The sequence below is a fragment of the Silurus aristotelis genome (genome assembly GCF_946808225.1).
Source record: "Silurus aristotelis genome assembly, chromosome: 27".
Taxonomy (NCBI): Eukaryota; Metazoa; Chordata; class Actinopteri; order Siluriformes; family Siluridae; genus Silurus; species Silurus aristotelis.
Window position 1 is genome coordinate 7,142,141 of NC_139600.1, and position 22,500 is coordinate 7,164,640.

Sequence of the window (22,500 nt, forward strand, 5' to 3'; positions counted from 1 at the left end):
TCTCTTTTAAAATTAAAACACACACATCTTTTGCTTCTTGGCTTCTTTTAACATAAAAAAAATCTCTTGTTTTCCTTCACTTTTTTTTTCTTTAAAAAAAAAGGAAAAAAAAAAAAAAAAAGTTTTTTTTTTTTTGTCCCCTCTTGTCTCTATCTAATTTTTTTTTTTTGCTTCTCTTTCAAATACCTTCATCTCATCACTTACACTTGTTTTTTTCATTCTGTCCAATTATATACGAATAAAAGAATTCCATTCAAAATGTCCCTTTATTCTCTCATCGTATATTTTTCATCTTTTCTATTTAATTTTCTATTTTTGATTTTTCTCTTCAGTTCTTTCAAGCAAAAAAAAAAAAAAAAAAAAAGACCTTTATCTACTTTTCTCTCTACCTTTGTTTCTCTCTAGCAGGAAAACATACCGATAAAAACACACCTAACTTCTGTTTATCCATCCTTTCCACCACTCCCTCTTCCTTTCTTTCTATCTAGAGAAACTACAGAAATGTGACCATCCTGCTTGCTTTCCTCAGTAGTGCATTCTTGCAATGGTATAAGACACTCTACACTGTGACCTTTAACTTTTGCTCCCTTACTCTCCGATTGTGGCACCTAAAGTCTTATTTTGCATCCGGGAAAAAAAAAAAAACCTGAAATGCGATCTTCTCGTTCGCTTGCATCGTAGTGTGCACTTTATAGTCCACTCAATAGCCAAAGCTTTTGACCTCTCTCTCTCTCTCTCTCTCTCTCTCCCTGTCTCTGTACGCATCACCTGAGGGAGTTTTCGTCTCCCAGACGTTAGGGGAAGGAGGCAGCGAGGGGAGCGAGTGGCGGTGGAAAAGTGCGATGATATTTAGAACGCTCTTCCTGTAATTATGTTTCCCCCGGAGAGTTCGCAGTTAGCAGCAGTGAAATCGCTACCAGCTTCCTAATACGTACCACATGCACATCTCTCTCTCTCTCTCTTTCTCTGACAGAAAAAAAACAAGCAGTCCCAAGTCCTACAACATATATATAAAAAAATCCCAATCATCGTCTAACTGATAGTTTACGATGGGGTTATGTGAGAACGTGGATCCTACAGGACTCGAATCCCACGATGCACTGGGAAACAAACTGACCACCGGAATCCCATTCAAACTATTATTCATAAAGTTCAGCAATAAAAGCACAGAAAGTTGTGTCACGTTGACTACCTGAGCTACGTACTGCTTTCCGAGCTGCACGATTATTTGGTGTTAGCTGTACAGAAATACTGCAATAATACCTCCCCAAATTCATATAAAAATGGAAAAAATTTTAATACGATACACACTCATCAGCGTAATAAGGCAAACCTCTTACTAACAGCAACTTGCAGCCATCAGAGAGTGGGCATTTCTAATAAAGCTGACGGTTTCTGGGTGACACGAGACATGCCGATTGTCTTTGACTAGATGTCGACGTGTCCAGTGGTGACGAGAGTAAATTTAAAAAAAGTGCAACTTTATGCAAACAGAGAGATTTGGTGCTGAGACGACAAGTGGAGCGCTACCCGCTAATAACAGTTACTATGGTGACCAGGAGCAGTGGTGGATTAAGTACACAAACCATAGTCAGTCGAGTTAAAGTAGATACACTCAGTAAAATATGACTCCTGTAAAATTGTCCCTTTAAACTTTTACTTGAGCAAAAGTACAAAAAATATTTGCCTTCAATTGTATTCAAGTATCCAAAGTACTATGATTTATTATGGCTGTGATGCTCCTATTATTATTTTTGTCACAAGACTCTTTTCTTAATCCACTCAGTTTATGTGAAAAATCTCTGCTACTCTTAACACAACAATCTATTATATATAAAATTATAGAAGAGTCAAACACTGATTGATATCTATTAGAATTATCATGAGCCCAAAACCTTCTTTTCAACTACTTCAAAAAAAAATCACACAAATAAGGACACAGGTGTGGTGGCGAATTCGACTCGAGTTTTATCCTCCATTTATTCCTCTCTTAATGTTCTGCTTGTTGTTGAATTCATGCTGAACTGTATGTTGGTGATCAGCAGATACCAAGCAGCAATCAGAACAAGTTTAAAACAGAGCGCACGCTCGACCCTGATTGGTGGATTGCTGTGTGTTTGACCAGTTCAGTTTTTATCCTCATAACTAGTAAAAGTACAAATTTTAAATGTTTTATGTAGTGAAGTTTAAGTAAAAGTCTCCCCAAATGGAAATACTTCAGTAAAGTACAGATACACAAAAAAGCTACTTAAGTACAGTAACGAATTACATTCACTTTCTTACTGTACACCACGGACTAGAAGTAATAACATCCACTAGTGACGACTTTATAGAACAGCAACAAACAACCGAATTAAGGCCATGTTCATACCAATATGCTTTTGCTTGAAAATGAGTATTTTCCTCTTAGTTTTGGCCTTTAGTCCACACTGCTGTTTTCACATTGGGATGTAGACTGTGAAAACAAAGGTTTTAAAAAACTATTGTGTTTTCTGTCGTTCTCGTAAGGTTTGAAAAAGCCAGAAAGTAAATAAACAACATTTGGAAATGTTGTTTATGCGACATGTTGTATGCGGAGTGTACCTGTAAGTTACAAGTTCGTAAAGCACAAACCCGTGCATATCTGGCATACGACCTTGGTGTGATCTCGATGCTTTTTGGATCGATTCCGAGTTCATCTGATGGCGGTAAGTTTATACACCTCTTATGGTATCTCTCGGGTATGACACTGGAGAGAATTCTCAGATGGTTGGTTGGTCGGGTTGGGAGACTTTTATATGATTGTGAAAATGAATTAAATGGAATTCAAGCAAATGATGAAAGACTTCAGGGAAGCTGGATGTAATCCTGCACCTGCACTGAAGAATTTTCACTCGCTCTAAATAACGCAATCGGTCCGGAAACGTTTTATACTAATTAGTCTTGTGTTTATTTATTTTTAATCTAGATTTTAATGTCAGAGCTGATTTTATCGCTGAATATCTGGCAACCCTGCAGCACAGGTTAGTGCTCTGTCGATTTGTCCGGCAAAATGGACACAAGAAACGACATCCAGGTAACTTCCAGCAGACGTATGATATCTCTAGTCTGCTTTTTGGGTGTATAAATCAATGAGATCTTTCTCTCTCTCACACACACACACAACACACACACACACACACACACACACACACACACACACACACACACACACACACACACACACACACACACACACGCACACAGGGTTTGACAGATATTTTATTGTTGAATTTTCTGACTGTGTTTTGAAGTGTTAAACAAGGCGTTTAAATAAAGATGGGTGTGTGTGTGTGTATATATGTTTGTGTGTGTGAGTGTTTGTATGTGTGTATAATGTGCCGCTTTTTCACTCAAACACAGGCGCATTCAGAAATATGCAGATTAGAACCAGATGCAGAAACACAGAGCAGAAGAAAAAAAATAAATCGCCCTCAAAATAATATTTATTAGTGCTTGCATCGCCGGTCCGCTCCGTCGAGCGCAGCACGGGCGTTATTTAAATATCACGTCGAATGTCTTATTTCAACTTCGCCGGAGAAAAAAAAAAGCATCTGAATTTTTTTGAGCAATTACAGAAAAAAGAGAAAAAGAAAAAGCGACTGAAGAGGTCGCTGAATAATCAGAAGATTATAACCAGCTGCAGGAGTTGGGTTTTTTAACCCAGAAAATTCTAAAATGTGGTGTGTGTGTGTGTGTGTGTGTGGTGTGTGCGTGTTTTTAGCTCGAAAAGCAGTGCACTCGTTACACCAAACACGCACAACAGTTGTGCGTAGAACTTTTTTTTTTTTTTCCGTGGGCCAGACTTGAGTTAAACATTAAATAATCTGACTCTAATCAGGAAGCGGGGATTTTCCTCTTCTCTGGTGGGGAAATTAGTTGAAGGAGAGCAGAAATAAATTTTCTGTACCTCAGGGGAGGTGGGGAAAAAAACAAAAAAACAACAACAACAACATACAAATAAACACAGCAGAGCCAGGGTTATGGCAGAAATAGGATTTGAGCAAATTGAAATAAAAAAAAAAAAAAAAAAAACAGCTACTAAAGAGAAGTGAGCACATGGTAGATGCTTTATTCCTCTTTAAGTTCACGTCCTGTTCTCACTGTTTGAAGACTGACACTGGAAACTCCTTTCCAAATGAAGGCATCAACAAATGCACAAGTCTGAATCCTGTAATCCATAAGTCGTTGCTGTGGTATGAGCTTAAGTTCACTTGTGATGTGGAGCTGCACTACTTCACCTTCTGACCTTCTGATCAGAATCCAGAACTCAACAGCACTGTGGTCAATGCTGCAGGATGATGACTACAATTGTAAATGTTTTTAAATGGTTTAAAAAGAAAAGTCTTCCTTTTTAAAATACATTTAGTTCACTAGTTCAGCTCACTCGATTAGTACACTTGGTAAGCTTACTAGGTTAGTACACTCAGTATATTAAGTTAGTAATCTAGGTTAGTACGCTCAGGTAGATCACTAGGTAATTACAGTCAGTTACATCAATAAGTGATTACAGTCGGTTACTTTACTAGGTAAGTACAGTCAGTTAGATCACTAGGTAAGTACAGTCAGTTAGATCACTAGGTAAGTACAGTCGGTTAGATCACTAGGTAATTCCAGTCGGTAAGATCAATAGGTAAGTACAGTCGGTTAGATCACTAGGTAAGTACAGTCGGTTAGATCACTAGGTAATTCCAGTCGGTTAGATCACTAGGTAAGTACAGTCAGTTAGATCACTAGGTAAGTACAGTCGGTAAGATCAATAGGTAAGTACAGTCGGTTAGATCACTAGGTAATTCCAGTCGGTTAGATCACTAGGTAAGTACAGTCAGTTAGATCAATAGATAATTCCAGTCGGTTAAATCACTAGGTCAGTACACGTGGTTAGTACACTAGAGTAGTACACTCAGTACACTGACTTAGCTTACTAGGTTAGTACACTTATTTAGTAAACTAGGTTAGTACAGTCAGTTAGCTTACTAGGTTAGTACACTTGTTTAGTAAACACTTATTTAGTACACTGGGTCAGTGTAGCTTACTATGATAGCTCACTAGGTTAGTACACTTTGATAGCTCACTACATTGGCAATCTTGGTTAGTATGCGAGGATAGCATGCTAGTTTAGTACACTAGATTAGTGCACTAATCAACTGCCCCTCAGTAAGAAAACTTTGATGCTTTCAGGTTCATGTGTCTACCTACAGGCTGTGTGAAAGACTGACCGCTGACTCTGCAGCACCTTTCAAATTTCAGTACATTTGTTCTGTTCCCTCACTACTGCACACACTCTTCCGGAAAATACCCACTTCCTGTTCAGTGTGGGATTTACCACAGTGCCTGGCACACGACTCATGTGTGCACACATTCAGACATCGGCTTTCATTAAATAGCTTGCTCAGAGGTTTGTTCATTCAACGATGCGCACACGCACACACACACACACACACACACACACACACACACACACACACACATATATACACACGCTAAATCCACTTCCTCTTTCCCCCACATGGCTCGAAAGCTCGTTTGTATGCACCTGGAGGCCGGAGCAATTACACTGTCAGAATTAACTAATGAGTTTTTAACAAGAGCATAACCGTGAGAAAGACATTGTGCATGAGTCTGTGTGTGTGTGTGTGTGTGTGTGTGTGTGTGTTTGAGAGTTTTAATCACAGGAATGCACACATCTTTCCCTCTTTGTATATTTCCTCTACATAGAAAAAAATTGACATTTGCAGCAGCGTAAATACAAACGTCCAGACTGCAGGGTGTAAATCTCACTGCTGTTTCCTCACTACCGATGAATGATCACAATTGTGTGTGTTTAAAAATGCCACACTTTAGTCAGAAGCCAATGGCGTTTAAATGTGTTAACACAGGTATAAAGCAAAGGAATGGCCAAAAAAAAGATAAAGATAAAAAACAAACAAAAAAAAAAAAAAACCATAAAAAGCATTTCAAAATAAAAACAGGAAAAAAAAGATCAAATAAAAAAAAAATAAAGGCAAAAAAGTAAAAAATAAATAAATAAATAAATAAATAAATAAATAAATATATAATAAAATATAATTTAATATAATATATAAGCTATATCCAAACACAATAAAAAAATATAACTATTTAAAAAAAATTACTATAAATTGCTAAAAACTAATCCTCATATGTATCTTTTCAGAATTACTCCTTTCCTTTTTTTCCCCCATTACTATATCTCTTACCACTAACACAAAACTTTTTCCCCCTCTCAAGTCACCCAAGAATCAGGTCCAGATCTCAACTTTGACCTTTGTTTAAAAAAACGTGAGAGTCTGTCAATCGACTTCCTCTGCTAATTTCGGGTCATTTAACACACTCACATCAACGTCGTGCAGCGTTCGGTGTATAGTAGCTCGCAGACATCTCTCTGACGGGTGTGTGTGTGTGTGTGTGTGTGTGTGTGTGTGTGTGTAATGAGGCGGTAATTACGCTTTCTTTTTGACACTAAATACAGGCTTATTAAAGCTTTTATCGTGTTTAACGTGTTGGAGAGAGACGGCTGAGGTCATCATCCTCGTCATATTTGTTTTATGGAATTGTGGAATAAATGATTGTACGTGGCAACTCGCGTACGTTTCCCTTTTCAGCACTCTGTCAGAGTCGAGGAGAGGGAATAAAAAATAAATGGAAAACGTCAGTTCAAGAAAGGAAAAGAGAAAAGGGTACAGAAGAGAGAGAGAACTTTTGCCAGTCGATCTTTAAAGCTTGCATGTACGAACTTAGTTATATATTATAACTTAGGGTTTCCAGCTGCACACCTCACTCACAGGTTTATGGGAAATTCAGCGAGATCATAATATTGATGCACTGCATTGCTCATTTTTCTCCAAACCAAAAAAAGTTCAAACTATGATACTGATGATTTATTACTGGCAAACAAAACAAGATTTGGCTACAATGAGAACATTTTAAGGTTTTTCATCCAGATTGTGAAACAGAAACATAGCACTAGATATTAGAGGGCCAAGCACCAAAGCATTGGTAGTACACTTGGTTAGTAGACTCTGTTAGTACACTATGTTAGTACAGTAAGTTTTCAATCTTAGTGAGCTAACTTAGTGGTCTAAACTAGTGTGCTAACTTACTGTACCCGGTCACTACACTATGTTAGTACAGTCATATAGATCACTCAGTCAGTACACTACGTTAGATCAGTAAGTTAGATCACTGGGTTAGTAGAGTATGTAAATCGCTCACTTATTACAGTAAGTTAGATCATTGGGTTAGTACAGTAAGTTAAATCGCTCACTTATTACAGTAAGTTAGATCACTGGGTTAGTACAGTAAGTCCGATCACTAGATTAGTACAGTAAGTTAGATCACTAGATTAGTACAGTAAATTAGATCACGGGGTTAGTACAGTAAGTTAGATCACAGGGTTAGATCACAGGGTTAGTACAGTAAGTTAGATCACAGGGTTAGTACACTAAGATAAATCACTAGGTTAGTACAGTAAGTTAAATCACTAGGTTAGTACAGTAAGTCAGATCACTAGATTAGTACAGTAGGTTAGATCACGGGGTTAGTACAGTAAGTTATATCACTAGGTTAGTACAGTAAGTTAGATCACAGGGTTAGTACAGTAACTTAGATCACTAGGTTAGTAAAGTAAGTTAAATAGCTCAGTTAGTACAGTAATTTAGATCACTAGGTTATTACAGTAAGTTAGATCACTAGGCTTAGTACAGTAAGATGGATTGCTAGGCTAGGTAAGTACACAAAAATGGTACGCTAATCAACCGCTTCTCATTAGGAAAAGTCACATCTTGATACAAAAACATTAGCACCAAAGCATTTATACTTCTTACTGATATTATTGTAGCATCATTTTTAGACTCATTATTGAACTGCATACTCGTTTTAAATCTGGACATACACTTGTTATAATAAACTCAATACACAACATAAGTCCTTTTTAATCTTTGGGTCACCCTGAGCTCACGGAGCCATCATAATGCTGATTTCCGGCATTTTAGATTTGAAATAGATTTATTTTATTTTTTTCTTAAAATTATTATAATTTTTTTAATCTGCATATATATCTCAGCCTTAGCATTCGTGGAATGTATCATACAAACTGTGTATATCAATTAAAAACATCACATCCTCAAAATCTCCACCAATTTCTGTCCAAATTAACCTTTAAGAAGAGGAATAATTTACAAAGTAAAACAGCTAATGAACAACAAATCATCATAATCATGAACCATCTTCATGAAGATTCACGATTTATGGATGTAACAGATTTTGAAATACAGAAAGTCAGCCATTTTGAATGATCACAAAAGATTTGCTTTCTCTACAAGAAAATTCTAAGTACTGCATTACCTGTCCAGGCAAAATGTATTTATGATAAATTCAGCAGAAAAAATGTGATGAAAATTACCAAACATGTTTGATGTATTGCCTATTGCCTTTTTTTTTTTTTACAACGGACATTGTCTCGAAGCAGCTTTACAGAATTTAAGGTAAGCAATGTCTATTTATCCCTGATGAGCAAACCATGAAGACTGTGACAAGGGAAAAACTCCCTTAGATGTTATTGCAATGATGTCATTGCAAACAAGTGCTGATGTCAACACCTTATGATCTTTTTCTGTCCCCGTAATCGCTGCTTGCATCTATATCTTAGATCATTTTTATTTATTTAGTTCACTTTTAAATATTTTGATTTCTTTGTAATTAATTCAGTATTTTAAACAGATATTCAATAAATTTAAACTTTCTTTCCCCCTAAACCGTGATGCACCACCACCTCCATCACACACACACACACACACACACACACACACACACACACACACACACACACACACACACACACACACAAAAAATACACGTTACACACACTTACTAGTTCTAAACCTTATCTAGACTTGTGCTCTACAAACTCTACCCAGCTACTCACCTGTGACATCACTCACTGACGTGCAATAAAAGAAAAAAAAACACTGCTCACTTCCAGATTCATTAACTATCATTATCTAACTAAATGAAATTAATAAGTTAGATGGGAAATGCATGATGGGAAAGCGAGCGATTCGGAGGGGGGGGGGGGGGTTTGGGGGGCGGCTGACTCGGAAATTAAATTAGCGTGATGTAGGCTTTTACTGAGACTTGTAACTCTATAAAGATTTTATAATGACCACAACACTCATTTTTACAACCATGTACCTGTTAACACCAAACTGCAGTGTGTGTGTTGTGTGTGTGTGTGTGTGTGTGTGTGTGTGTGTGTGTGTTTGTGTGTGTGTGTGTACTCACCATGCTCAGCTGCAGATTTGAGTGTGGCCTCAGAGTGTGACGACCCGAATGGATTCCTGATCAAGCGACGGCGTCTCCTCAGGTCATCCTCCCAGAAATCCAAACGCCAATAACACTGCTTACTGCAAAACAGAAAAGAAAGAAAAAGTTGAGAGAGAGAGAGAAGGAGAGAAAGAAGAAAAAAAACAATTAAATAAAATGTAGAATCACATTGAAGTGAAATCTAAGGAACTCGCACACACACAAAAAGCCAAAGTCCCCAGAGCTCAGTCTGTGGCATTTTAGTGTTTTGAAAAGTCTTCTAATCTCACACACACACACACACACACACACACACACACACACACACACACACACACACACACACACACACACACACGTGTCCTTGACACTAATACCCCATAACCTTGTACTGTGTGGTTGCTGAGGGTGAGCTAAATATGTTATATATACACACTCAAATGTGTGCGTGCGCACACACACACACACACACACACACACACACACTTCTGACAGAGCAATCCTTTACACACACACACAAATTTCAGACCACAGCAGGGACCTGTTCGACATTGCAAGAATTCATTACACACACACACACACCATTTGTCTTTGCAATTTGCACTACTTTACCACAGAGCCTCTCTAAATCACTCTTTCAATTTTCCCAGTTTCTTTCTCTCTCTCTCTCTTTCTGTCTCTCTCTCTCTTTTCACAGAACACTGGATGATATTACTTTCTGCTCCAGATCCGATACTTTACTGTAAGCTTCTCACACTGAAGTGATTTCGGACTCAAACTGGAGTTTCGGCTCTTCCATCAATTTCTTTCTCGCAATTTCTTCCCTTTTTTTTCCTTTCTGCCTTTCTTTCCCTAATTACATTCTTTCCTTTATCCCTATCTTCCACTTCCCTTCTACTTTTTCTTACCTTTACACTCCCTATTCCTTCTCTCCTTCCTTCCTCGGCTACTTCCTTTCCTGTCCAACATTCCTTCCTTAATTATTTCCCTACCTCAACCTTTTCTTCCTTTCTTAACTTCCTTCTTCCATTCTGTCTTTCTAACGCGATCAAAGGATATTAGATTCTCAGACATGATCATGATGAGAAATTAAAAACTTTTACAAAAAGAAGTTTTGTAAAAGAACAACAGAAGCTCAGTAGTTTTCTCATTATCACAAGTTAATTTTCTTGTGATCTTGACATAAAAGTCGTTGTCTCATGATAACGACTTAATTTTCTTGTCATAACCAAAGTTGTATTCTAGTGATTGCGACTTGATTTTCTTGTCAATTTTGACATAACGAATGTTTCCTCATGATCAGTCACAAACCATTCAAAACGCCATCTTTTGTGCATCATTCGGTAGCCATGCAGACGTCCCGGTCCCTCAAGCTGGCTGGCAATGGAATTGACAAAACTTTATGTGTAAGTTGTCAATCAGTGACAGAGACAGAGCTATTTCAGTGTGAGTCCCTGATCAAAGTAAAAGCGAATGTGATTATCCATGATGCTGTGATAAAGTTGTTTCTAGAACAAGGTCTTATACTCAATACACAGAAGTTCACAAAGAAACAATGTTTTTAATGTCGAGATCACAAGAAATGTAATTCTTAATAACGAGAAAACCTTTTTTGTCGAGATCGTGAGAAAATTAGATTGCAAGAAAATTGAGAGTTGAGAACTTTGGGTCTAGTGAGATCACGAGAAGTCATGATGACGGGAAAACAACTCGTTAAGTCAAGATCATGAGAAACTTGACCCTACAAACTGCCCTACTGCCACTGCAGCCAATCCCCTACACCTTACACCACCTCTACTGGTGACTTTTCGTATCTCAGTCACTTTTGTTACACAGCGTCTCTGCTCATAGACTCAACATTCTCTGCCAATTTAAATGCTCCTCTTATGAGGGAGCTCAGGAGCAGCAGGTTCAAAATTGATCATCGTGTCGTGTTATTGACAGTCTTTCCATGTCAGGTTAGTAACTGCCGAGCGAAACACTTCCACACTTGTCACTCTCCTTCTATCTTACCTCCCGGTCGATAAGAATCCGTTCCGTTTCAATTTCACCCTCATCGATTTCTGTGTGTGTGTGTGTGTGTGTGTGTGTGTGTGTGAGTGTGAGGAAAAGAGAGACAGTCATCTCGCACAGAGTCATGTCTGATTTAGCACAAAAAAATGAAAGCGGACATCAGAAAGATAGGGAGAAAGAAAGAGGTATTCCAAAGCAAAGGATGAGAAGGAGGGGGGGGGGGGATTTGGAACATCAAGCACAAAGGAATTAAAGGAAGGAAGGAAAAGTGAAAAAAATAATTATATAGGTTTAATAAAAGGATGAACAAAAAGGGTAGCATGGAAAGTAGGTAGGAAGGAAGGAAGGAAGGAAGGAAGGAAGGAAGGAAGGAAGGAAGGAAGGAAGGAAGGAAGGAAGGAAGGAAGGAAGGAAGGAAGGAAGGAAGGAAGGAAAGAAATAAAAGACATGGTAGAAGCTGGAAAAAAGGAAGAAGGAAGAAATGAAGAAAAGATAAAAAGAAGGGAGGCAATAAGAAAAGGAAGAAAAAAGACACACACACACACACACACACACACACACACACACACACACACACACACACACACACACACACACACACACAATTAAATATGAGGACTGAGCCATCCATCAAACTATGAAAAGGACAAGAATAAGAAAATGAAAGGTCAGTGATGGTGAAGGAAGGATATTGTTATTGCCCACGTGTGTGTGTGTGTGTGTGTGTGTGTGTGTGTGTGTGTGTGTGTGTGTGTGTGTGTGTGTGTGTTCAATTCCATTGTTTGCCAGACAGCAAATTCCTCTGAGATGCACAACAACGAGAGAGAACAAAAACAAGAATGAATAGAGAATGGGATTGTATCACTATTTAGAGTGAACAACCGTGTGTGTGTGTGTGTGTGTGTGTGTGTGTGTGTGTGTGTGTGTGTGTGTGTTGTGAACAGATATTGAAATACAGATTGTAGGTCAGAGAGTGTTAAATGAAAAACAACAACTCCCATCAGGCCCAGCGGCCAAGTGGAATATTTTCATTTCATCCTTTCACTGAATGGAGGTTGTGGGGAATATAAACTCGTGTGCGCGCACACACACACACACACACACACACACACACACACACACACACACACACACACACACACACACACACATCCTTTGGGAAATTTGATTTCGTTTTCATCGAGAAATAAAAAGAAAGAAAGAGCGGAAGGAGGTGGAGCTGACCCAGGTCAACACTACCGCTGTACTCGTCACATCTCCTGCTTTTCCCCTCAGAGCTCGCTCAGGGTCAGAATCTCAGTTGAAGTTGAATATTAAAAGAACCATAAGAGCAACAAGTACAGAAGTCCTAAGAGGCCATCCATTCTAATATTTTTTCTTTCTTGTTTTTCTGTGATCACAACAATTTTCTCAACATAACAAAAGTTGTTTTCTTCGTATAATGACTTAATTTTAGCTGTAGGGTGTATGGGATAATCTGTAGGGCATATAGTGTTAGGGGTAAGCTGTAGGGCATATAGTGTTAGGAGTAAGCTGTAGGGCATATATTGTTATGAGTAGGCTGTGGGGCATATAGTGTTAGGGGTAAGCTGTAGGGCATATAGTGTTAGGAGAAGGCTGTGGGGCATATAGTGTTAGGAGTAAGCTGTAACACTATATGCCCCACAGCCTACTCCTAACACTATATGCCCATATAGTGTTAGGAGTAGGCTGTGGGGCATATAGTGTTAGGAGTAGGCTGTGGGGCATATAGTGTTAGGAGTAGGCTGTGGGGCATATAGTGTTAGGAGTAGGCTGTAAGGCATATAGTGTTAGGAGTAGGCTGTGGGGCATATAGTGTTAGGAGTAGGCTGTGGGGCATATAGTGTTAGGAGTAGGCTGTGGGGCATATAGTGTTAGGAGTAGGCTGTGGGGCATATAGTGTTAGGAGTAGGCTGTGGGGCATATAGTGTTAGGAGTAGGCTGTAAGGCATATAGTGTTAGGAGTAGGCTGTGGGGCATATAGTGTTAGGAGTAGGCTGTGGGGCATATAGTGTTAGGAGTAGGCTGTGGGGCATATAGTGTTAGGAGTAGGCTGTGGGGCATATAGTGTTAGGAGTAGGCTGTAAGGCATATAGTGTTAGGAGTAGGCTGTAAGCTGAAGGTAATAGGCTGTAGGGAATACAGCGTTAGGTTTAGGCTGTAAGGTGATGGCAATAGGCTGTGGGGCATACAGCATAAGGGTTAGGCTGTAAGCTGAAGGTAATAGGCTGAAGAGCATATAGTATTAGGTTTAGGCTGTAAGATGAAGGTAATAGGCTGTTATCCTTAGGATGTATGGTTAAGAGGATATGCTGCAGGGGATACAGTTATATGCTTAGGCTGTAGAGTGAAGAGGATAGGCTGTAGGGCATACAGTGCTAGGGATAAGCTTTAAAGTAAATGGGAATATGCTGTATGGTGTAAAGCGTAGGTAATATAGATTATAAGGCACAATGTGTATGGAATAGAAGCTAAAGGATAGGGGAAAGCGGATGGTGGTCAGGATTGGGGCAGTGGCGGTAGATAGAGGACAGGAGGCTGAAAGAAAAGGGTAAGAGTTTAGGGTGTATGAGATAGGAGAGAGTGGATTGGGAAAAGGAGTTATGGAAAAGGTCTAGAGGATAGTGTTCAAGAGGTAGAGGACAGAGGTAAAGATTAGGAGCTGTGCGTGTATATTTCTTTGAGTGTGTGTGGTTTTTTTTGGGATGGGGGGGGGGGGCAATAATGATGTGCTTTTAGACCGAAACCAATGGTTTTACATGTTTGTTTATATTGTATAATGTATGTGATATAGCGGTATGTTTATATTATATGTGTGTATCTTATTCTGTATGTATGTGTGTAGATAGAGGCTAATGATTTGTGTTGTTTACTCTGGTCTCTGTGCAGTGAAACACAGGAGGAAATGGATTCTTACCAATCTCACTGATCTCTCATATTAAACAGCAATCCCTTAAAGTAAATCTAGATCTGTGTACGTGTGTGTGTGTCTCAAGAGCCTGGGCCTTATCGGCTCATCGCTTTCTCAGAGCGCTCTGGATAAATAGAGGCCTCACGTGTGTGTAACAGAGGAACTGTAACAGTAAATTAGAGGATTAGACTGTAATCCCATTACAAACACTATATCACACTTTGTGTCTGTGAACACAGAATTAGCTACTCTATCTATCTATCTATCTATCTATCTATCTATCTATCTATCTATCTATCTATCTATCTATCTATCTATCTATCTATCTCGAAAATTCCAATAATTTCTTGTTTATTTTTCTGTTTTTATATTTCTTTCTACCTTCATTCTTTTTTTAATGGTTTTCCATTTTTATTTCATGTTTACTGTTTCATTATTCTTAATTTTCCCCTTGTGGTGTTCCCTGATATTGTTGCTTACCATCTTTGCTCCTTGCTTCCTTTCCCCCTTCAATTCTAGTTACCGTAATTTCCGGACTATTAAGTGCACCCATATATAAGCCGCACCCACAGAATTGTACAAATAATTTTATTTTAAACATTAATAAGCCGCACCTGTCTATAAGCCGTATAAGCTGTCTACACTGAAACTAATGAACTTTACACAGGCTTTAACGAAAAGACAGTGTCTGTTACACGGTGTAACGGGTGAAATGTGTTGTGGCTCCTTTAAGAGCAGAGCGGCATTTTGGGAATAGCGTGCCGCCGCATTTTTCCGCTATTACTGCATGTGTGCAAGACCGAGGATTATGTCCTTACTATTTTCTGATGCTCATTACTAAGTTTTTTTTGACTAACCCGTAACGCTGTTGCCAAGAAAAAAAAAAAAAAGCACGAGTTTTGAAACCCTGTCTGTGCTTATATGATTTCTGTTGCAACTGGAGTTAGTGAGCTCTCCCTTCACCCAGACTCAACACGTTACAACGGCTTGTATCTAAACAGTAGCCGACCAAGAAAGTCATTGTTCACGGTCTTCCTCCTTCCTTTTACAACTATTTCTTTCGAGAGTTTATCTTTTGGCATCGTCGTGCGTTTAAAAATCACCACCAGTGGAAGGTTTTTCTCCCGATGCCGTGCAGCTCAGAACACAGGTGAAGTGCGATTTTTGTTTCCGTTCAGAAATTTCATTGGTGTAATGTTATTTCGCACAGTTTTTTGGCTTGAAGTTTGTGAAACCGGAAAAAACCCAGGAAAAATCCATAAATTATTTGTTTAAGTTGTTCGTTGTTTAAGCTGCGGGGTTCAAAACGTGGGAAAAAAGTAGCGGTATGGTAATCCTATCAGTAACGCCTGCATTTTCTTTTTTCGCTCACATTGAATTTTTCATATTTTCTTGTAGTTTTCTTTGCCCTTCATTGTGATATTTCAGCTAAATTTATCTTTAATTCTGTTTATTTTCACTCATTAGTTCTTCTTGCTGTTTAGGACGTGTGAACGCTGCACTGCCAGTGTTGAGTGTGAGGCGAGGCGGCTTGTCTCCTCTTCATTAGGGATTAACAGATTGACATTGTTCCTGTCATTTTTCATTCTCTCTGATGCAAGTCCTCCTCTCACACACTCTGACCTATGAAAGCCATAAATGGGTTTATAAGGTTTCTCACACACATACACACACTGAGAAAAAATGCTTAAAGCCTTACAGTTTGTCATAACAGAAAGATCAGCCAGCGGCTATTTATGTTAGCTTCATAACGAGCGCCATTAATGGCTGGCTTTAGTCATAAACACTTGAGAGGCACGTACAAACATCCCAGAGAAAAAAGAAGCAGAGAATGAGAGAAAGAGAGAGAGAGAGAGAGCACAGCTGTCTTCTAGTCATCTAATTTTTCCTCTTCATCCACCTGGAGACTTGAGAAGTAAACAAGGATTCAACGTGCAGACATTAGCTAGCTCCTACTGTGTGTGTATGTTTGTGTGTCTGTGGATCATCAAATGCTAGCAAATAAGAGTGTGTGTGTGTGTGTGTGTGTGTGTGTGTGTGTGTGTGTGTGTGTGTGTGTGTGTGTGTGTGTGTGTGTGTGTGTATCATCATATAGTTGCATGCTAACACTAATTCTGGGTGTTGATTACAGACAGTGTGCTAGCTACCACAAATCTCAGGCTTATATTGCGTGTGTGTGTGTTTAGGGGATTGTACGGTGCAGTAATGAAAACATAGCACAATGTGTGTGTGAGTATATACAACACAGTGGCAGGAAACAGAAACAAAGTGTCAAACCACAGCATATTAACAGCTTCTGAACAGCTGATGATGTCCATATGTTAGAGCACGCTCACGCGTCACACCGGTCATGTGTCGTCTGTGAACGAGTCGATGTTTACAGGTAATTTAGCTGCCTGGATTAAACTGTGTGAAGGTTTGACTGGAAGTTCATCAGCTGTTAATCATATTCAGTGAAATGTGATTGGAACAAAGAATCAAAAAAGTGATTTACATCAAAGAGTCAGATCATCTCAGTCTAAAGCAGACTTCTACAGACCTACAGTCCACCACAGTCCTCTACAGTTTTTAGCAGACCTCTACAAGTCTAATGAAGACCAATCACAAGACCAAGATGGCGGCTCGTGCACAATGCGAGGCCCAGCGTCTCTCAATTTGGTAGTGATTTCTCCACAAACTGCAAGTTCAATCACTCAGAATAGCCTTGCACATATATTATACGGCCTGCAAACACAACTAGACATTGGTCACAACTACAGAGAAGGACTTTTAACGAATTTTGAACTCCCTCAGAAAATCGCTGAGACTGTAAACAAAGGAGGGGGAAGCAAAGTGGCATTGTGGCTAGGCTAAGGCTAAACCCACATCTACCATCTCTCCCAAGCATCTTCCTTGCTAATGAATGGTCTCTTGCAAACAAAATGGATGAACTGCTGCAGCTAACATCACACTAGCGGATTAAGGAATGTCATGATTCCTCCGGAAACATGGCTTAACGATAACATTCCCAGCAATGACATTGAGCTGGTAAGAGCAAGGGTGGAGGTCTGTGCATTTATGTTAGCAAATCATTGTGCAAGCACTTGTAACTGTAAGTCATTGCTCTACTCATATAGAGTATTTGATGATTAGGTGCAGGTCTGATCACCTCTCTGTTCATGGTACACAAATACACACCACTGCTCAAACGGGTGAAACTAGCTGTGGAGACAATAAAGGTATGGTCAAAGGGGGCCATTTCTTCTTTATAGCAACAGTTTCAGGATACTGACTGGAACATGTTTGACTCAAAAGCCACACTGGACTCTCACAGAGACATGGACAGTCACACATCTGTTTTTGGCACGGGTCTTCACTGACATTTTCAAATTGTCACTGGCCCAAGCCACAATTCCCACATGCCTAAAGACTACAACCATCATACCAGTGCCTAAACAGTCAGTTGCCGAATGCCTGAATGATTTTTGCCCAGTTGCACTCACCCCTATTGTTATGAAGTGCTTTGAGAAACCGGTTCTGAATCACCTCATTTGTGGGCCTGCCACCTACACTGGACCCACACCAGTTTGCCTATTGCCTGAATAGGTCAAGAGAGGATGCAGTTACCATGGCTCTTTATTCAGCCCTCACCCACCTGGATAAAAACAACACCAACATCAGAATGCTGTTCATTGACTTCAGTTCTGCGTTTAATAGTGACCTGAGTATCTGCACCTCCACTTGCACATGGATTCTGTTTCTCACCAACAGACATAGGTTTCCTTAACCCTCATTCTGAACACCAGCATCACACAGGGCTGTGTTCTGAGCCCACTACTCTACTCCCTGATCACCCATGACTGTGCTCTTCTGCATAACGCCGAAATCTTCATCAAGTATGCAGATGACACCACCGTGGTCGGCCAGATCAGCAATGACTACGAATCGGCCTACAGGGAAGAGATCCGAAACTTGACTGCATGACCTGACAACCTGACCCCTAAAGACTAAATAGCTCAATGTGAACTTTTGTAAATCTAACAGCAAGAGACAGTTTATATTAATGGAACTGAGGTAGAGAGGGTCTCCTGCTTTAAGTTCCTGGAAGTTCACATCCCTGAGGATCTGGGTTATATGCAGAATGTAATTGTATTAAATTATTTTTAATGTAAACTAGATTACTTAATTAATGTATTTTCTGGTACTGTTTTTTTTTTTTTTTACCTGGAATGGATCTTGGAATTTGGGAATGTTATCTTCTGGAGATGGATTGAAATTATATTGAACAGTTTGAAATTAAAACAATAAATACAACCAAGCCAACAAGGTAAAAAAAAAAAAAAAAGTCGTTTGGAAGACGAAACACCGATTGCAGCGATTCACTGTAAAGTCAGAATCAAATCATTAGTGTGAGAGAGTGTGTGTGTGTGTGTGTGTGTGTGTGTGTGTGTGTTATCTCTTTCTGAGCCCCTACACCTATCTCTGTAATAGAATCCACCAATACAGAGCACCAGTAAACACTATCACTCATTCACCCACACACTCACACACACGCAAGTCTCATATGCTGCAGTGTTTATGGCTCTGATAATAAGAGCCTGATCAATACAATACTGAAACTCTCTCTCTCGCTTCTGTTTCTTTCACCTCTATCTTCTCATTCTGTCCTTTTCTTCAGTTCTCTTCTTTCCCTTCTGTTATTTAATTTACTCTATTCCTTTCTCGCATCTTTCTCACATCTAACCCACTATCCCTCTCTCGCCTGAATCGTTCCTTCCTGTTTGTTTTTTTTCTCTACTTTCTCTCACTCCTTTCTTTTGTTCAGACTCTACTGTCTTCCTTTATTCAAAATCTTTCCCATGTTCTTCACACATTTAACCTGTTTTCGTTCTTTTATGATTTTCACTTTAAAATTTCTTGCTTTTCCCAGCACCACCTCTCTCTCTCTCTCTCTCTCTCTCTCTCTCTCTCATATCAGGGCTGTATTGATTCCCTCCTTTGGCTTGAACCCCTTAGCGGTATGTCACAGGTCGTATGCTGGGTGTGTGTGTGTGTGTGTGTGTGTGTGTGTGTGTGTGTGTGTGTGTGTGAGTGATAGATGGTGCTCTCTGTGCTGCACTCGTTTTGCTCCCGCTCATTTATTTCAGCACTTTCACCATTCACCAAAAAAATCTCCTTTATCTTTCAGACACAGAAAGTGAACGAGAAAGAGAGAGACAGATGAAGAGAGAGACAGCCAGGCAGAGAGACCGATTTCTGCAGTGACAGCACAATGCGACAGAGAGACACATAAAACTTATCCTTCCACTGTATCCCTCTCCACACTAGTGCCTTTTTTTTTTACATAGCCATTTTTCTCCTTCACAAATCTTCTTTTGTTCTTTTCCGTTTCTCAGTCTCGTTTTTCCTTTTCTTTCCGTTCATCCGTGTCATGTTTTCCTTCCACAAATTTTACCCTCTCGTTTTATTCATATTTCTCCTTTATTTATCTTCCTTTCTTTCCTATGTGTGTTCTCTCTTTCTTTCATTTATTTCTTGAACGAAAATTTTAAGTGTCATCAGAACCATTCCAATCTGACGTAATAGATACATTACAACATTCAACGCAAACTCCAAACACACACACACACAAGCTTCTCTAATTAGCACATAACACAAGCGCATGTGTGTGTCTCTTGTGTGAGAGGCGTGTGTAATCGCTATTAATTGGAGGGTGTGTGATATCAAAGACACAGTAATTAGGCCTCATTTGCATTTCTCATGGAAGCATGATAAAAATCAGGTTTTATATATACACACAGTATCTCACAAAAGTGAGTGCACCTCTCACATTTCAGCAAATGTTTTCTTATATCTTTAGGACAATACTACAGAAATAAAAATATATTTTAGAGTGGTCAGTGTGCAGCTTGTTTAGCAGTACAAATTTACTGTCCCCTAAAAATATCTCAACATACAGTCAACATAACTGGCAACTAAAGTGAGTACACCCTAAATGATAACAGCTGTACGTCATGTAACCTCTCCCCCGATCTGTGAAATTGTTGGATTTTCTCTATTTAAGAGAAATTCTTGAAGCTGACATAAAAAGCTTAAGAATCCATAGTGCTAGTTTTAGCTACTAGTCACTCCTGCTTAGCGGCTAACGCTAGCGCTATGGATCTTTAGCGTTTTCTTGCATATTTCGGTACGGAGTGAGTAGCCGCAGTGACACTGTGCTAACTCTATTTTTTATTTTTTTTTACCTCATGTATGTTTTTAAGCTTAATAATAATAATAAAAAATGCGGTCAAAGTCAGATTTCAACTATGTTCCGCATGTAAAAAGGATTGGATTTATCTGTGTACCGAACCGAAAGCCCTGTACCGTTACACCCCTAATATACACACACACACACACACACACACACACACACACACACACACACACACACACACAAACTGTACAAAACACATACAAATACTATATGTTGTGTTTTTCATCCTTGCAAGTGTTTTTACACCCTACATGAAACATTAAAGTAACCTAGATTGTTGATTTTTTTTTTTAATCAGGGATTTCCCCTCCTGTGACACACCCCCCTGTCCCCACCCCTCGGTCTGCTCCTGATTAATACACAAAAATTCACATTTAAAAACTATTATGCGGAAGGAACCCGCTTAGCGCCGGCGTGTGCGAGATTGCAGAGAGTAAAACAGAATCATTCATTGTGTGAGATTCATCATTTGCTGCGTGTCGTGACCCCGGAGCCACCTCTCACAGAGAGTGTGAGAAACGGCGTGCAAGAGCACGCAAATAAAATGTGTTAAAAAAATTAAATAAATAAAAAGCGCTCATGTGTTGCGTGACGGATTATTCCACTCATCTATTCAATTTTCCACAAACACAAGGTTTATGCAAATCAAAGAAAATAATCTGCGGCGATACGGAGCTATCAGTGGTAGCGAGAGCTTTAATGAGAAAAGATGTCATGCGAGAGTGTGTGCCCATCCGCGTGTTTCGCTCGCGCAGCTCTCGACGACAAGGGGCGAGGGGGAAAAAAGTGATCAATGAAACTCTCGCGGTGGAGAAAAGGTCCTATCGTAGGCGTTTAAATAGTAATCTGCAGGGCCAGAAATAAACTCGTGTAATATTGGATCGTGCACACACACACACACACACACACACACACACACACACACACATTGACGGATGCCCTCGTGCTCCAGACGATAACAGGTTTGAGAGAAAAGCGTCATTATTCATGAGGGTCAGCATGTTGGGTGTGTAAATGATGCGGCCTTTCTCTCTCTCCTCCAGGCTCGAGATGTGTGTGTGTATGTGTGTGTGTGTGTGCGTATCCTAATGACGTGTGTGTGCGTGTGTGTGTGACTGACGGATTAAAATCGTTTTGTCCTGGTCACAAAGAGAGCAATCAAACGTCACACACACACGGGAAATGTTGCTGTTAGCATAAGGGCTCCAAGACATATGAGGATGAAATCAAACACACACACACACACACACACACACACACACACACACACACACACACACACACACACACACACACACACACTGTGTTGTATAAATTTTTCAGCATTTTCCCCCATGTACGTTGTATTCATGATGTTTGTTATGACTGTAATTTTCCAATTGTGTACTGTTGTTTGTTGTATTTGATTGTCGTGTCCATGTTGTATTATTTCTCTGATTTGTTGCTGTTTGGAATTTTCTTTGTGTATTTGTTCTTTTCAGATTGCGTCATCATTTTGTAATGTGCTTATAGATTATTGCTGTGTTGGTTATGTTTCGGTGCGATTGTTTTTGCCATGTGTTGTTGTTGTGTACATCTGGTGTTTTGTTGTTTGTCTAGATTCATGCATCGTGTTTGTGTGTCATTTACTACCATTGTTCTGTTGTATGTTGTATTCTGGTGTGGTATTAAATTGTTGTTGTTTGGATATGTTTAGCACAGCCTTAAAACATTCATTCATTAATAATTAGGTGGACTCACTTTGTGTGTGTGTGTGTGTGTGTGTGTGTGTGTGTGTGTGTGTGTGTGTGTGTGTGTGTGTGTTGTGATTATTGTTGCTATAATTATTGATGTGCACTCTTTCATTATGAACATTTTACTTGTATCAGTGTAATGTTCACGTGTGTGGGGGAGTATTGTAGGTGGGGGGATTTAATTGTTGATGAGCATTTAGATATTAAGATATAACTTTACTGTTTACATTAATTAATAATGAGGTGGA

The 22,500-nt window shown here is 39.4% G+C and overlaps 1 protein-coding gene across 2 annotated transcripts in view; it reads right to left on the reverse strand.

Annotated features, from left to right (window-relative positions):
• lrba (LPS-responsive vesicle trafficking, beach and anchor containing) overlaps positions 1-22,500 on the reverse strand; it is a 217,505-nt gene that overhangs the window by 86,452 nt on the left and 108,553 nt on the right. For both annotated transcript variants that reach the window (XM_083532443.1, XM_083532442.1), the window contains one exon: positions 9,319-9,440. In XM_083532443.1, coding sequence (XP_083388569.1) covers positions 9,319-9,440 — 122 coding nt within the window. The remainder of the gene's footprint in view (positions 1-9,318; positions 9,441-22,500) is intronic.